We start from the raw sequence: 17622 nt of genomic DNA, 5'->3' as shown, positions 1-17622 counted from the left end.
GTTTACAGTTTAAGATTAAGATTCCCAGAATATTCAATTTTTTTGAAATAGGATATTTGAGTTTTCTTAAGCTGTAAGCCATGATCAATCAAGCAATATTATAATATAAATAATAAAATAATAAAAGGCTTGCAATATTTCAGTTGATTTGTAATGTATCCAGAATGTATGACATTTTTTTATTACAGAAAATAAAGGACTTTATCACAATATTCTAATTTTCTGAGACAGCCCTGTGTATATATATATATATATATATATATATATATATATATATATATATATATATATATATATATATTGTTGTAGTTTTGCCACTTTTTAAAAATCTTTTTTTGCTTTAATTCACATTTTTCTCCACAAAACTCTGGTATACAGAGGAGTTAATGGTAAATTTAATGACTAGAAGGTCAGTCGATATTCTTTATTTGATGTTTGCAGCTTCTGTCGCTTCTCTCCGATCATTGCTGATGTCTTTCTCTCTTGGGATTTTAACTCACACCTGAATCCTCCAGACCACCAAGCTGCTCTCAGAGAGGTCTGCAGTACTGAATTGAATTAAACTTGAACATTTCTGTTTAGATAAATGAATAAATAGCGGCATAGTGAAGGAATACAACGTGCATTTCCAGCGTAGACGGCTCTTACGTCGTCGGAGTCCGGCTGGCCGGCCGTGCCGTTGCTGCTGGCTGCACTCTCCAGGTCGGGCGTGACGAAGCTGCTGTCCTCCTGAGTCCGGAGGTTGGAGAACCGGTACGACGGAGTCCTGGGAGAACCACAGGGACCAGATCGGGGACCACATCAGATTAAAAGTGCTCTAATGTATGGAGATATTAAGTCGGCACTTCCTGCGTTAGTTATTGAGGATTATGGGCAGTGTTGGGGTAGTTACTCAAAAAAAGTAATCCATTACATATTACTAGTTACTTTAAAAAAAAGTAATCCCTTACACTACTTAGTTACTGGTTGCTGAAAGTAACTAGTTACATTACTAGTTACATTACTTTTGGATTACTCCGCAATATCACCTGAGCTGCAACATAACTCGATTGCCAATGAACATTTACAGGACTGTCTTAGAAAATTAGAATATTGTGATTTTCTGTAATGCAATTACAAAAACAAAAATGTCATACATTCTGGATTCATTACAAATCAACTGAAATATTGCAAGCCTTTTATTATTTTAATATTGCTGATCATAGCTTACAACTTAAGAAAACTCAAATATCCTATCTCAAAAAATGAGAATATTCTGGGAATCTTAATCTTAAACTGTAAGCCATGATCAGCAATATTAAAATAATAAAAGGTTTGCAATATTTCAGTTGATTTGTAATGAATCCAGAATGTATGACATTTTTGTTTTTTTAATTGTATTACAGAAAATAAAGAACTTTATCACAATATTCTAATTTTCTGAGACAGTCCTGTAGTTGGAACTTTATTACTGCAGTGCCCAGATCAGCACCAGAAGTCCCGTAAAATCCCGCAAAATCCCGTAAGATCACGTTAAAGGCTGATTTATGGTTCTGCGTTACACCAACGCAGAACTTACGGCGTAGGGTATGCGGCGACGCGCAACGTACGGTACCCAACACTGATTATGGGTTATTGGATAAGAAATGTAATGTAAGAAATTTAAGTTTATAAGTGGTGTCTTTAAGTCAAGATCATTTAATGACTATTACAGAGGGTTATATTCTGACACTTCACAGTCTTTAAGTTTATCTACAGTAGAAAAAGCCCACTCAAACTATATCAAATGGCCCATTCCCCCAGGAAACTAATTTTAAATTGATCAATGAAATGTATCCAACCGCTGAATTTTTGAGACAAAGATTTAAATTTGAAGTTGACCCCCGTGCTTTTTGTAATGAATCTGAAGAATCACTTGATCACATGCTTCTATTGTGTCCTGTCTCACAAACTTTTTGGCGTGAAATTACAAATTGGCTATCTTTAAAAATGAAAAATTAGAAAATCGCTAATATTATTTTTTTCCTAGATACATTTGACAAATCAGTGTCTCTCTTGGTTAATGCCATTCTTTTACTGGCTAAATATCATATACACTAAATGAAGCCCTCTTTTCAATGTTTTTAAATGATTTCAAACTTTTTTTTGTCTCTATAAAGAAAAATTAAGTCAAATAACTTCAAAAAAGTTATTAGCTGATATATCAAAGTATCTTTTATTTTAATCTCTTCCTGAAATATCGATGCTATTTGCCTTAAAATCGCATCTCAAAACTCACCTCTTCAGAACAGCTTTTAATGTGTGATTTGTTTCTTATCCTTTATCTTATCTTTTATCTCTTAACTTGTTTATCCTGTTGTTTTTAATTTTAATTTTCTTGATCTCTATGTTTTATCTTTGTGTCTGTGAAGTATCTTTGAGATCTTTTAAAAGCGCTCTATAAATAAAATTGATTATTATTATTATTATTATTATTATTATTAAAATGCCTGTATTTTGCATGTTTTTTGTTATTAATTTTACCTATGTTTACCTTATTGTTTGTGTATACGTCTCTTGTTCATGATATGTTCTATTTTCCTATATTGTATTTTATTTCCTCTACTAGCAGTTTGTATAAATGTGTGTTCTTGTTTATAAATTGCGTTCAATTAAAAAAAAAGAAAAAAGGACGCGATCAGGGACCACATCAGGGACGTGGCGTGGGAACGGTCCAGGTGTGTTAGAGAGACTCACCTGGTCCGGTAAACGACCCTCCTGACGGCCAGGACGGCCGACACGACGGCCACCAGGACGACGGCCGCCGCCCCCCCACACACCAGGATCAGCACCAGCCGCTCCCTCTGGAAAACAACAGCTCGTCTACTCAGTTTAAACGCAATCAAATGAGCTTAAAAAGAAAAACAACAGATGATTACATATTTAAAAAAAGGTTAAAGCACAACCGAGGGACTTTTATGTCCTTTTAAGAGCTCACAAAAAAATGTGACTTGCCTAATTTCCATCTATTTAGTTTTTTTCAGATGAGGCATTTTGTTCAGAATCAGAACCCCAAATTCCCCCGTCGTCCCCCAGAAGCATTGATTGATTCGCTACTGGCTCTTGATCCTGAACAAGAGAGACTCATTTCTAATTTAAAACTCTTAGCACAGAATATAACACAACCATCTCAGCCTTTTACCTCTAGAGTTATACAGAATTCCCTCGCCTTCACCCTCCTGTTATACTCCTTAAATGGAAATAATTGGTGGGTGGAAGAAGTTTTACTGGTCACGAGTCTTGAAAAGCTCAGATTTACCCTCAACGGCTCCTTACAGTCATTTGAAAGGACCTGGAGACGTCTGTTAAGTCATATTGAGTCCTTTTGACATAATAATAATAATAATAAATATATACATTTTCCCTTAGTAATCCCACAATGGGGACATTTATTCTCTCCATTTAATGCATCTCTAGTCAAACTAAGAGCAGCCTTGCCTGGGTCCTCCAGACCCCAGACCTCCTCTGTAACCACTAGACACCACTGTGTTGACTGAGCTCCCCCCTTCCCCCATTTATTTTATTTTAATCATGAATTCCTTTTTTTTGTCTTTTTCTTCTTCTTATTATTATTATTAAGGTATTTTTTTTCTTCTTTTTCTTTAAATTTGGTTCTTTTTCTCGTCTATGGGTCTGTTGTGAGTGTTATATTGCTGTACGTATGTTGTGAAACTACTTCCAACTAAAAAAAAGTTAATATAAAAAAGATTAAAGCCACTATATGTAGTAATACCACTCCAGGCCACAGGGGGGCAGTTTGATCTGCTGCGTTCAGAAAAGAGACACCTTGATACAGTCCGACTCAAATATTGGTGGTACCCGGCTGATACTTTTATCTGAAGTATCATTGTATCTGGAATGATGTCTGTACGATAACCTGTTGCCTAGCAACAAGTGTCTAAAATAAAATCGAAATAAAAAAACGGTACCACTAAGAACGGTAATAATTGGCACATTGAGGTCTAATTGCGTTTAGGCCAAAGCGAACCGAGTCTTTGAAAAATGGAATGATGTCTCTACTATAAAGTTTGGCCGAGCAATGAGCGTCCAAATTTTTGCAATTTTCATCCGCTTTTTGGCATCTAGCGTTGCCACGGTAACACCCAGTTGATACTTTTATAAAAGCGTGTATCTACTGACCGGCGTATCGAAGTGTGTGACCGAAGACGTGGACCTGGCCGGCGGACCGGGGCTGGTTTTGGGCCCGCAGGGTCGGATGACCGTCGGCACCGCGAGGTGAGGAGCGAATCCGCCCTCGCACCGGTCGCTGGGAACCTTCCTGTAGCTGCGGAAACGTAGGGAAACACACTCAGGTGTTAGCTGGTGAGGGAAGAGCGGCCTCTGGTGGAGGTCTGAGGTACTGCAACCGTTACCCTTCCGTCAGCAGCTCGTCCTCCTGCCCGCTCAGGCAAACCTCCAGAGTCTGGTTAGCGGCGCTCGGCTGCCTCACGCACTCGGAGGTGTTGACGTGACGGTGGTAGCCGTAGTCGCTGTTGACGAGAACGTACGGAATAGTATTAGGGCCAGGCAGGAGAAAAATAAAATATGTTTTAGAGGAAGATTTTTTTTTCATTATGCACTTCGAGAAAAAAGTTGAAATGTCGAGATTAATGTTGAAGTACAATTTTGAGAAAAAAGTCGAAATGTTGAGAAAAAAGTCAAAATTTCGTGAATAAAGTTGAAATGTTGAGAAAAAAGGCGAAATCTCTACTTTATTCACGAAATTTAGACTTTTTTCTCGAAATTGTATTTCAACATTAATCTCAACATTTCGACTTTTTTCTCGACATTTCAGAAAAAAGTCAAAAAATGTCGAGAATAGTGTTGAAGTACAATTTCGAGAAAAAAGTCGAAATGTATTTCAACTTTATTCTCGAAATTTCGACTTTATTTACAAAATTTTGAATTTATTCTTGAAATTGTATTTCAACATTATTCTTGACATTTTGACTTTTTTCTCGACATTTTGACTTTTTTGTCGATATTTCGACTTTTTTCTCGAAGTGCACAATAAAAAAAATCTTCCCCACAAATATTTTTTCTCCTCGACTTTATTCACGAAATTTTGACTTTATTCACAAAATTTCGACATTATTCTTAAAATTGTACTTCAACTTTTTTCGCAACATTTCAACTTTTTTCTCGAAGTGCACAATAAAAAAAAATCTTCCTCCTCTAAAGTATTTTTTCTCCTGCATGGCCCTAATATTCTTCTGTAAGAATGAAAGGTGTTAAAGCTGACATCTTTTATCGATGCTGCGCTCGGCGAACAGGCCGCCGGACGTACCACAGGTAGTCGTCTCGGGTGCACAAGCACGGGCTTTGCTTCTTTTTCACCACGAAACTCCGCCCATTCCTGCACACGGACTGTTTCTTCAGCCTCCGATAGGTCTCCTTCACGCCCAGGACACACCCCTCTCTGTCAGAGCCCGCCCCCTCGGCAGCATGAGCCAACCACTCCTCGTAGTCGCTGTCGTCACCTGTTGGATTAACCGTTACTGTAAGTTTCTATAAATACAAACTGTTTGACTTCTTTTGATCTGTTCATATCACCCCGTTGTTGCATTAACGACCTGCATATATTTAAAAAAGGAAAGCAAACAAAGCTTTTACCACTTATTACTTCTCACAACACTTATGAGGTATTTTGACAAGGCTTTATACATAAGTAGAGTTGGGCGTCATCTGCATAACAACTGAAAATTAATGTTTTCCAACTGTTTCGCCCAAAGAAAGCACATTGAAAGACAACAGAAGTGGCCCCAGTGTGGAGCCCTGTGGAACACCAACATTAACTCATGTAGAGTGTTTTGGCCCTTTCACTCCATGTGTGTAAAGGACAGATATCGTAGTTCCTTCCTGCTGCTGTTTAACAGTTTAACAACCAGGTCTGAACCCCAAATGGAAAATTTGTGTAGCATTGTTTCCTTTAGCATCTTTTGGTTTTATTAATCTTTATTTATTTTTCTTATTTTTTAGCTTTTAAAAAAAAAATTCTTACATATTTATATTTTACTTACCTTACTTTTATTTTCTCTGCACTTTATTTATATAAGGACCAGCAACTTCGATAAAGCACCTGTAATTTTGTTGTGTCTACAGCGAGTACGAACATGACGATAAAGAATCTTAAATAATAACCACTGTGTATATAATAATAATAATAATAATAATAATAATAATAATAATAATATAAAAATAATAATAATAATAACAAAATAATAATAAAACATACAATAAAAAATAATAGTATTATAAAAATCATAATATTACAATAATTATAATTATAATAGTAATAATACAATAACAAAATAATATAATGATAAAACATAATATAATAAAATATATATATATATATAATAATAAAAAATAATAGTAATACAATAGTATTATAAAGATTATAATATAACGAAAATAAAATTATAATAGTAATAATAATAATAATAATATTAATAATAATAATAATAATAATAATAATAATAAACTAACAATTTGCAATCTTCTTTCCCTTTTACGAGCCCAGGTACAACTGCTGATACTGGTGGCATTACCTGCTATTACATCTGTAATCCCTGTTGACTTCTTTTTTGTCTTGTTGCTGTAACATGTGAATTTCCCCATTGTGGGACAATAATCTAATCTAATCTGATCTAAACAGGCCTGTGCAGTACCCTGCTCGTCCTCAGACATGCATAGAGAAGAAGAAGAATGCGCCAGCACTGTCCTGAACCCCAGACAACCCCCCACCCGAGGAAGACCTACGGCGGCCACCAGGGCGGCGACTCACACTCTCTGGTGATGAGGCTCTGGAAGTCGATGGTGACGGCGACCCACATGGGCTGGCCGTCGTCCTCGGGCCGGAACCCCCACACGCTGACGTTCATGGCCTTGGTGCCCGGCTCCGACGCCAGGCCCGCGAAGAAGAACGGCTGCTCCGTGAAGTTGTACGACTTCCAGCACCGGCCTTCGTCAGTGGAGAACCTGACGAGGAGAATTCAGCCATCATTTACATCAGGACACCAGAGATTCAGCACTGCTAGTGTTGTTTCTGTCAGCCTGGTTCAGTTTTAGTTTTAGTCTAGTCTTTGGGTCAAGCTATCATTGTAGTTTTTATTAGTTTTAGTCACGATCATTCTCCTTTTAGTCGTGTCAAGTTTCAGTCGCCAACGTTTTTATTCCTCTACAATATTGCATTTTATATTTAATTATTTTTATCGTTATCGTTATCGTCAAATAACCAGCATTTTCGTTGCGTCTCGTCTCATTTTCCTCAGGCGATAAAGGTTCGTTGACGACGATATTTAGTCATAATTTTCGTCGAGGAAAGCAGCTTTAGTCACCGCCGGCTGGTCCGTACTTGACGGTCTTGACCTGTCCCTCCCGGTGGGCCTCCACGGCCACGATGAGCCCCCCCGAGTCCAGGATGCTGTAGTGGTGGGGGCCCCTCAGGGTGCCCCTCCAGCTGTAGCCGCCGTCCGAGGACACAAACACGTCGGGATTCTGCGATGACGAGAGGGAATCCCCCACGGAGCCTGGAGGGAGGAGGGGACGTCATCACTGAGGTTAACGGGGAGGAGCCCACGGAAACAGATTTTTGTTTTGTTTTTATGGACAGATATATACAGAAAAGGTACAAAACTTCAGGATTAAATGCAGTTACAAATTAACTACAGTAAATTATATATCGAAATAAAATAGAATAAATATGCTGTTAAGGTGCTATGAGCAGCCAAACCTACAGGGGACAGTGTAACGAGAAGCATAAAGTCATGCTAGCCAATCAGAATCCTGGAAAAAAACGTCGACAAATGACACGAGTAACTTCCAGTTACTTCCAAGACGGAACGAGAGTCTTTCGTTTGGAGTGACAGAGAAGTGGAGTTACTTTTAAGTGTGACTTTAGAATATTAAACAGGTAAAATACAAGAAAATATTGACGGTGGCCGAACTAATTGTAAACACAGGTCGCACACATGACGCTGGTGACGTTTCTGTTGCATAATGTGACGTTCTGAAGCCTAATATTACCAACATATATGTCATCAGGATTCAACCTTGGAATATTAAAATTTCTACCTTTAGGAGCAAAACACAGCGCCACGGAAACAGACACAGGCGGCGTTACCGTGGGCGATGACGAGGCCGATGGCGGTGGGCGCCGACAGAGCTAGCATGGGAACGATCCGGTTGTTCCGGCTGTGTTCTCCGTGGATGTGCAGGTTGCACTTGGGGGAAAAAGACAATATTTTATCTATTTTTTAATTTAATTTTTAATTTAATAAACGCAGATTAAAGTAATGAAAGTGATTAGACTCACGCTCTTAACGTGGTCTCCACAGTCCACGTTCTCCGGTTTGTGAAGCTGCCGCCATGTTCCTCCTCTGTTGAAGGAAATGACAGATCTTACACGGCTGTCTGCGGAAAAACAACAACAAAACAACCAATTCACAACTGCTTTTAGACGTTTTAGTTAAATAAAAAAGAACTAACTCCGCCCACCATCCCGTCACATCGGCCATGTTTGATATTTATGATTCGACTATCACGACCATCTTCATGTCTGTGCTCTTCTACGCCGACGACAAACCAACGTGGGTCTAATCTGGGCTACTAATGAAATCCGTTTTTATTTTTTTTCCATTTTCGGTTTTTAATTTTTGAGAATTTGGGTTTTAGCATTTTATGCAAATTTAACCTCGAAACAGTAAATAAAGTAATGAAATATAGACAATTTATGCAATCATGACTGAAAACTTTTTTTCATACCTTTAAAAATATTTAAAGGCAAAAACATGGCACTAGTTATTCTGGTGTCCAATAAAACATTAAAACAATAAAACAGTTTTTTGGACATGAACAAAAAATAAACAAAAGTTATTTGTATGAAATAAATAACTAAGAAATAAATAACTCAAATGGGTCTTTCAATATACATTTAAAGTGCAAAAAAAGAAAGAAATTGCAACCATTCATACTGTAAACAAATAATTTTAGCTGTTTTAATTTCTCCTGTCATCAGACACATCACTTACCTGACGTTTTTCAGGTATTTCATGACAAACCGTGTCTGATAACAGAAGAAACTAAATTAGTCATAGTAAATATAGAAAATATGAACTTCATTGAACTAACTAAACATTTTCAAATTTAAGCTGAAATATCCAAAGCACCAACTAAAGAGAGTCATAATGAGGAACCTTTGCAATGAAAAAGTGTGAAAAAGAATAATAATTTTAATAAAAACATGTAAAAACACCAGAGACGAATCAATCGAGGCGTATTTTCCTCAGCTCCGATTTTAAGAAGCCATTTATTTCCTCCCTCTCCAACTCTTATCGCACATGTAAATATCAGCGATTTTTATTTTGCTTTCTCTCTCCATGGTTGTGCAGGGTTGGGGGTGTGTATTAGTGTGTATGAGTGTGCGTGTCTCTATTACAGACGTCACCGTTAAAGTACATGATTGTCAGCCTCTTTGTGTTGTAACGTTTATGCTTTTCACTTACGAGTCGATTTTTAAGAATTGATATGAGAATAGCTTTAGAATCGGAAAATCCATTTCTTTCAACACATGCCTACTTTAAACATATTCAAAGGCAAAAACATGGCACTAGTTATTCTGTTGTCCAACAAAACATTCCTTTTTGGACATAAACAAAAGATAAACAAAAGTTATTCGCATGAAATAAATAATTAAGAAATAAATAACTCAAATAGGCCTTTCAATATCCATTTAAATTGCAAAAACAGAAAGAAACTGCAACAGCTCATGCTGTAAACAAATAATTTTACTTTTGTTTAATTTCTCCTGTCATCAGTTTTTCATGACGTATCTGATATTTTTCAGGTATTTCGTGACAAACTGTGTCTGCAGAGAAGCAAACAGTGTCCCCAGCTTTTAGTGACTCCCCTTGGAGCATTTTCTCCAAAGAAAAGTTAATTTACTCCAAGAAAAAAAAAAAAACTTTTATGTAAATTGCAGTTCAGTTCTGTTATTTTGTGTGTATTAAGTGAATTCCGTTTTTAATCTCCATAATGCACTACTTATTATGGCTCAGTTACAGCTGTGCATGACGTCGGATGTGTGGGTATGTTTTCAACCTTGAACGTTGACTGCAATTCTCAAAGAGGCCACTAGATGTCAGTAACTGACGCTCCTTAAATAGCCTGACTGCAAAAATAAAACCCATCATGGACCTTTTATGATTTAATGACGACAAAGAGAGTTTTGAACAGATCAGTTAAGTGGGGGGCGGAGCCACGTACCCACATCCAGCTTGTTGGTGAGGTAGACGCCTCGCAGCGACGTGATGTTGGCGAAGTCGCTCTTCCGGTGGCCGTCGAACAGGTGGCGCTCCAGGGACCTGGAGAACAGGATCCCGCGGTCGTCCGAGGTGTACATGGTCCCGAAGTACGTGTCTGGCAATCAGGGAGCATTGTGGGTAATGTGAGAGCATGTGGAGGGCGGAGCCCCGACCAGAACCTCAGCATCAGCATCAAGTCACCATCCATCACCAGCACAGCCAGAGGCATGAAGGGCGTGTGTGTGTGTGTGTGTGTGTGTGTGTGTGTGTGTGTGTGTGTGTGTGTGTGTGTGTGTGTGTGTGTGTGTGTGTGTGTGTGTGTGTGTGTGTGTGTGGTGCTCAGATCCAACAGATACGACCGTCAGCTTTTGCTGCGTAACTCAAATTCAGCAGATAAAAACCCCTCAGGCCCTCATGGCCCCTGTTTACACCTGAACCGGCGCTTCAGGTGACGGCGGGAACTGAAGAACCGAGGCAAAGACGAGAGGAAATAAGAGTACCGTATTTTCTGGACTATAAGCCGCTACTTTTTTCATAGGTTTTCAACCATGCGGCTTATACAAAGGTGCGGCTTTTCTGTGGATTTTTCTTCCACCACTCTAACCAGAATTAGAATCAAAACTAAGACAAAATAAATGCAAAGAAGAATACGCTACTTCTTCTTTAGCAGATAGAAGTAGAAGCAGATTTCAAACAGATAAATAGATAAATAAATACCAGTTATTTTCTCTTGGTTCTGTCCCGTTTTAATCAGCAAAGTTGCTGCTGTGTTAAAAGACACTGTTAGGAAAGGATCTATTTAGGTACAAACATGTACATCATTTACAGTTCAAAATCCTTCTGTACATGTAGTAAATATCTAATCTAACAACATAAATATCTGCCGCTTGCATATCTTTTTTTTTTTTAAATAGAGCGGATGCGGCTTGTATGCAGGTGCGGCTTATAGTCCAGAAAATACGGTAATAATGATAATAATAATAATAATGATAATCTTCCACCCCCTTCATGAGACTGTCAGAGCCCTGGAGAACTCCATCAGTGACCGGCTTCGTCACCCGCGATGCGTCACTGAGAGGCATCGCAGGTCCTTCCTCCCCGCTGACATCAGACTCCACAACCAGGCCTGCTCTCAGTAGCCACTGGACAATAACTTGTGCAATAACATAAGATGTGCAATATCATATGTGCAATATCTGCCAGTCTACCTCACACACACTTTTTTTGCACTGTTTCCCTTCCTTCAATCTACTGTATATACTGCTCATATTTCTGTAATTATACATATTTTATATATATTTTTTATTTTTTACCCCTCCCCTGCATGTGTGTAATGCTGCCAACAAAATAAGTTTCCCCACTGAGGGAGAAAATAAAGGATTATCTTATCTTATCTTATAAAAATACAGGAGAGACCAGAGAGACAAACACCTGAGCTGCTGCTCATTAGACAGGCCTATGCATTCACCTGTTGATAAAGAGTGGTCACATGACCAGTTGGTCGTATACAAGCTACACATTTTAGCCAATTTATAATATATTGCCTATAGTTTTGTATCAAGTTATATGGTTAAGAAGTGTTCGACCTCATTGAACGTGTAAAAGGCGCACGTGCATGTTTAGTTCTGATTTCAGACCCGCTTCCAGTTTTTTGTGGCAGTTGAGGTAACTTTCTTTTGATGAGTAATTGATGATTATTTGTGACCCGGATTTGTTAATTTATTGCAGTTTTAGGTTTTTAGACGATATTTATTTGTTTCAGAATGAAGTTTATTTAATATTTATTTATTATTTCAGGTTGAAGTTATTTAATTACATTTTTTTTATTCATTTCAGGTTGAATGTTTTAATTTGATATTTATTTATTTATTTATTTATTTGAGGTTGACAATTATTTAATATTTATTTATTATTTCAGGTTCAAGTTTTTTGATTTAATATATTTTCTGCATTTCAGGTTGAATTTTTCAATTTGATATTTATTTATTTCAGATTGAAGTTTATTTAATATTTATATTTTATTTCAGGTTACATTTTTTAATTTTATATTTATGTATTTCAGGTTGAAGTTTATTTAATATTTATTTATTATTTCAGGTTGGAGTTTTTTAATTCAATAGTTTTTTATTGAGTTCAGGTTGAATTTTTAATTTGATATTTATTTATTTCAGGTTGAAGATTATTTAATATTTATTTATTTCAGGTTAAATTTTTTTATTTGATATTTGTAAGATTTTTACTTGACTCATCCAGTCAAACTACTGTATCTATCTACTAATGCTGTTATTAATAAAGGTTGTCAAGTTACATGGCGTGTTGTTATAGGGTCGTTTTGTACCGATGATCCCTTTGGGATGGGTGGGGGGGTGTGAGGGGGGTGTGCTCTAGATAACATTTCACTTCAGGCCCCAGTTTGGCAGAGCGGCCCTGCTGGTTCTGCAGGTCTGAAACACCTGCTGATTCGTCAGCGACTCCGAACTCGTCAAACCGGCTCCTCGTTTCCATCACAACAAAAACGGGCTGAGAACGCCGTTGTTACGCTCATGGACCCGTCTCTTACCTCCGGGGTTGTCCACGTGCATGAAGAGCATGTCCTCGTCCCCGTCCAGGATGGAGTAAAACTACACACACACACACACACACACACACACACACACACACACACACACACACACATACACACACACACACACACACACACACACACACACACACACACACACACACGGAGGAAAAGAACACATGTGGGTCAGAATATCATTTTTTCTTGTGTTTGCAGTGTCAACACGGCGTGTGGGCGGGGCTTCATCCAGGTGTGTGTTCAGCTGATGTCTTGAAATGAAAACTGACGTTCATGCAAAAGTTGGAGCTTCTGATCCTATCTCTCCTGGTAGAGGTAAATACTTTCAGATGTGTGTAATTAACACAACACTAAGAGGGGAAGACATCAGCAGTGGGCTTAGAGAGGTTCATTCACACAATTCTGGAAGTGGACCTTCAAATAATTTGGCAATTATTGTATTCCAATAATTTGGAAATAAGTTGAGCAGAAATCAATAATTTTTAGGGGCCGTCCGCCCAGAAAATGTACCCACGAGGCCCAGGGAGGGACAAAAAAATCCATCACTCAGATCACTAGGGAGCGTGTCCACCCCTATTCATTCCCGCATATTCCGCTCCACCATGGAGAATCCTCACCTACTGCCTCTGCACATGATTTGCCAGCTGCACAGTGTCAAACAGGAAAGAGCTCCAGAGGGTCACCAGAATGGCTGAGGGTGCCCTCTACCCACACTTGTGGACCTTAACGGCTCTTACTGCCTCAGGAGAGCCAACACCATCATGAAGGACTCATCCCACCCGGGCCACTACCTGTTTGAGCCACTGCCGTTAGGAAGACGCTACAGGGCCAACAAATCCAGGACTAACAGACTGAAAAACTGTTTTTTTCCCAACCGCTGTCAGAGCCATAAATGCCTCAAACATTCTTTAAAGGTATAGTCCTTGATGTTGGAGAGCTAGCAAGATTTGAAAGTGGCACCTCCTCTAAGCCCCACCCCCTCTTCCCCCTCCCGTCAGCGCTCCGTCCAAAGCCACGCCCCCACAAACTTTGGGGAACGCGCATTTGCAGGAGTCGAGTATTCCAGGACATTTTAATTTTTTCATTTTTACACTGGGACACCCTGAGCCGAGGAGGACCCGTAGGAAGTGGACACGGGGGGCTGGAGGCAGGCGGGACTTAAAATGAAGGCATCTAATTGGTTCTTTCCCCCCTGCCAATCCTCTGGTCCTCTGACCAATCCGTGCCATTCGGTGCGCAAAAAACAGATTGGTCAGAGTTTTTACAGGATTAAAGCTGTCAGAGAGGTCAGATTTTTTTTTTCCTTTTTCTGGACACATTATTCACTGGCTACTCTCAGGATGGAAGGACCATTTCACCCAGTATAGCAATAAATGTTTTTGAATATGATTACAGACTATACCTTTAAGTCTGTATATTGTTTTTATATTGTTGTTTTTATAAAAAAAAATGTATATTGTTTTATATTTTTATTGTCAATATTGCACTGTTTTTTGTTGTACTGAAGGCCTGCACCCTACCTTTCATTGCACTTGTTACAATGACAATAAAGAGAATCTTGAATCTTGAATAAGCTAGTTAGCTTCTGGGGAGTCCCATTCTACAAATTTTACAAACTTACCTCAATTGATTGTTATCTGTATTTGTGTTTTTAAATTATTTGTGAATAAACTCTGAAATGTTTTAAAAGAAATGTTACCTGAGTGATGACTTCACCTGTGGACACGCTCCCTAGTGACCTGAGTTGTAACCTCACCTGAGGACACGCCCCCCCAACCTCACCTGCTCGGTGGACGCCGACGGCAGCAGCGCTCGGCTGAAGTCGTCTCCCTGGTCCGAGGAGAAGTACATGACGCGAGGAGACCTCTAGGGGCAGAAGAGCGCACCGTTAGCCCCGCCCTGACCAGGAAGTGCCCGTCAGGCGCTACTGTGTTACTGCTAGCCGGTCTCACCGGGTCCTCCATCACGGAGAAGAAGAGGAAGGCCCCGATGTAGCCGAAGCTGTACACGTCCTCGTGGATGGTGGTGAAGGTCCGGCCCAGGTCTGTGGTCCTCTTCAGGACCAGGTCTCCACGCTCGTCGGCCTCGGCTGCGGAGGAGAGAGCGGATCGGTCGGTACGTGCAGCAACAGGAAGTGGAACTGTTGTCTTAATCCCACCGATAAATGTTTTAATAGCCGTGTTTACACCTTAGCTGGACTGAAGCTCTTAAAATGGAGCTGTTAGCACCAGATAATTCGTCCTAATCCGAGTTATTCAGCATGTATACCAACCCACGCCTTGCCGAGCTAGCGGCTGAGCTAGTGAACGCCCCAGGACCCCCCTACAGGAAGTGACGACACCACAAAAGCCAGAATATCAACACAGTAGGAGAAGAAGAAGACGAACTACAAATAAGGAACCGGAAAAACGCCAACGTGAAAGTGCATGTAGCGCCACCTAGTGTCGCGGAGTCAAACGCACCTCACTTTTACCCCTTTTCCACCAAACCGGTTCCAATGCTGGTGTTGTTTCACAACTCGTTCAACTTGAGAACCAGCTGAGAACCGGTTTGGTGGAAAAGGGGTACAAGGGAAAGACATCGTCAGACATTATTTAATTGTCGTCAAAACATAAATAAAACGGCATCTGAACATGGACATATGGGACCAAAGTGGAGAGCCAACAGCTGGATTTAGATGTGCGTGGAACCGCACTGAGTCCGACAAGTTCGGCAATAAAGCGTTTGTTTACACTTACAGAGAGAAAGGTTACGACTCCAGGAGGGAAAGTGTTGACATCAGGAGCAGAAGCAGGTAACAGGGAAGGAAGGAAAGAAAACTAAATGATCACATATTGTTTTATTTATCAGAACCACCTCAAACTATTGTGGGAAACACAGCAAACGTCGGGACTAATTACCACTGTTAACAACGCTGCAGAGGGAACATCTGGACGCCATCAGGACTCAGAAATGTTGCCCGCCGCCGAGTTCAGAGTCAGCGACCAATATTTAAGAAAAGAGAAGGAAATAAAAAGAAGAAGAAGAAAAAGAGGGAGAACTTGAAGCTGTATAAGTGAAAAACTTGTTTCCTCCTAAAACCGGACCAAACCAGTGCATCATGGGGATTTTGGGGGCAACAGTTCTACTTTTATTTAGCTTTTTCTCTTCTCTTTCTCTTTTCCTTTCTCTCTCTCTTTCCCTATCTCTTGCATTTGGGGCGTTGATTTCCCGACTTGCACTTTCTCACCTGCGTCGACTCTGTTGCAGCTGAAGAACAGGTTGATGCCGGCGCCCCTGAAGACGAGAGGAAGTTGCATCATCACAGTGGACCGAACACCAGAAACAAAACTCCCACGACCAACTGCTTCTGAAAAATTTTCATTCTTACTTTACAACTTTTGGTATTTTTTTTGTTTATGTCCAAAAGAGGAATGTTTTGTTGGACACAAGATTAACTGGTCCCATTTTTTTGCCTTTAAATATGTTTAAGGTATGAAAACATTAAAGTTTTCAGTTACAATTGCATAAATTGTCTATATTTCATTACTTCATATACTGTCTTGGGGTTACATTTGCATAAAATGCAAAAAACCAAATTCTCAAAAATTAAAAACCGAAATAGACCGAAAATGGAAAAAATTAAAACGGAGTGTGGGAAAAAATAAAAGCGATTTCATACGGCCGATCCAGGGCAGCAATCAGAGGCCGGCAGTGAGTTGGGTGAGACTGCTCTGATGGGTGGCTCTTAATGGAACATATAAAAGTGTCGTCGGCATAACAATGGTACTGTATGTTGTGTTTCTTGATGACTTTACCCAGGGGCAGCATATAAATGGAGAATAATAATTGCCCCAAAATTGACCCTTGAGGAACACCATGGGTGAAATGGGAGATAGAAGATGAAGATAATACTAGTATTCATATGTTGCATAACTACAGTCATATAGTTCATGCAACAGCTCAAAAAACAGTTTTAATAACACTAACCCAAATCAATATTGGAATCGAATCAGATCGAATCTTGACATTTCAATCGATCCCCAGCCCTAGTTCTGAGCCGTTTCACTAGTCAGGAGATAACTTTCCCGTCTGTTTCTCACCAGGAGAAGGAGTTGACTCCGTCGTGAACTTCCTTCCACGTGGCGCCGAAGTCCAGCGAGAGCCACAGGCCGCCCTGCAGGGCGAGAACAAAGACATGTTTGCTTTTCCCAGGTGATCTCCGGGGGAGCGTGTCTCGGACAGGAGGGGGCGGGGTCTCACGTCGATGCTCAGGGCCACCAGGTAGTCGGGGATCAGGAAGTGGTACGTGATTGGCTGCACCAGGTGGAAGGGCAGCTGGGTGTACTTGAAGGTGGCGCCTGCGTCTCTGGAGGTGAAGACGATCCCGCCCGGGTTGTCCACGATGGGCGTGTCCGCCGTCAGGATCACCTGAACACAATGCCAAAAGGGAAAGAAATAAGCAATGCTCTCGAAGAAAACATCATCCTGAAGGAGGGTTACGATCATATTTTAAAACTCTTTGGAGGTTAAATTATTTATGGCTGGAAAAACATTCAATTCAGTCCCAGCAAATTTCCCCCAAAGATCAAGCTACAAAAAACCAAAACCTGTTAGGATTTCATGAAATTGTTAAAAGTTCGAAGGGTCTAACGCTGGTGGTTTTCTCTATATATTCAAAGTAATCTCCTATTCACCAGTTCAGCTATGGGGCAGCTGCTTTCATGTAGTCACGGAGTC

The 17622-nt window shown here is 39.8% G+C and overlaps 1 protein-coding gene across 1 annotated transcript in view; it reads right to left on the bottom strand.

Annotated features, from left to right (window-relative positions):
- Nucleotides 1–17622, bottom strand: part of si:dkey-159a18.1 (sortilin) — a 34560-nt gene that overhangs the window by 869 nt on the left and 16069 nt on the right. The window contains exons 7-22 of the mRNA XM_061715244.1: nucleotides 17146–17313; nucleotides 16986–17059; nucleotides 16133–16179; nucleotides 14856–14992; nucleotides 14686–14769; nucleotides 12883–12943; nucleotides 10285–10437; nucleotides 8336–8433; nucleotides 8144–8243; nucleotides 7376–7550; nucleotides 6806–6999; nucleotides 5306–5498; nucleotides 4392–4508; nucleotides 4159–4303; nucleotides 2716–2822; nucleotides 649–766 (exon numbers count right to left, since the gene is read on the bottom strand). Of these exons, the coding sequence (XP_061571228.1) occupies nucleotides 649–766; nucleotides 2716–2822; nucleotides 4159–4303; nucleotides 4392–4508; nucleotides 5306–5498; nucleotides 6806–6999; nucleotides 7376–7550; nucleotides 8144–8243; nucleotides 8336–8433; nucleotides 10285–10437; nucleotides 12883–12943; nucleotides 14686–14769; nucleotides 14856–14992; nucleotides 16133–16179; nucleotides 16986–17059; nucleotides 17146–17313 (1971 nt within the window). The remainder of the gene's footprint in view (nucleotides 1–648; nucleotides 767–2715; nucleotides 2823–4158; nucleotides 4304–4391; nucleotides 4509–5305; nucleotides 5499–6805; nucleotides 7000–7375; nucleotides 7551–8143; nucleotides 8244–8335; nucleotides 8434–10284; nucleotides 10438–12882; nucleotides 12944–14685; nucleotides 14770–14855; nucleotides 14993–16132; nucleotides 16180–16985; nucleotides 17060–17145; nucleotides 17314–17622) is intronic.

Source organism: Cololabis saira, chromosome 23 (genome assembly GCF_033807715.1).
Source record: "Cololabis saira isolate AMF1-May2022 chromosome 23, fColSai1.1, whole genome shotgun sequence".
Classification (NCBI taxonomy): Eukaryota; Metazoa; Chordata; class Actinopteri; order Beloniformes; family Belonidae; genus Cololabis; species Cololabis saira.
The sequence above is the reverse complement of the archived record's forward strand: the minus strand, read 5'-3'. Positions and strand labels throughout refer to the sequence as shown.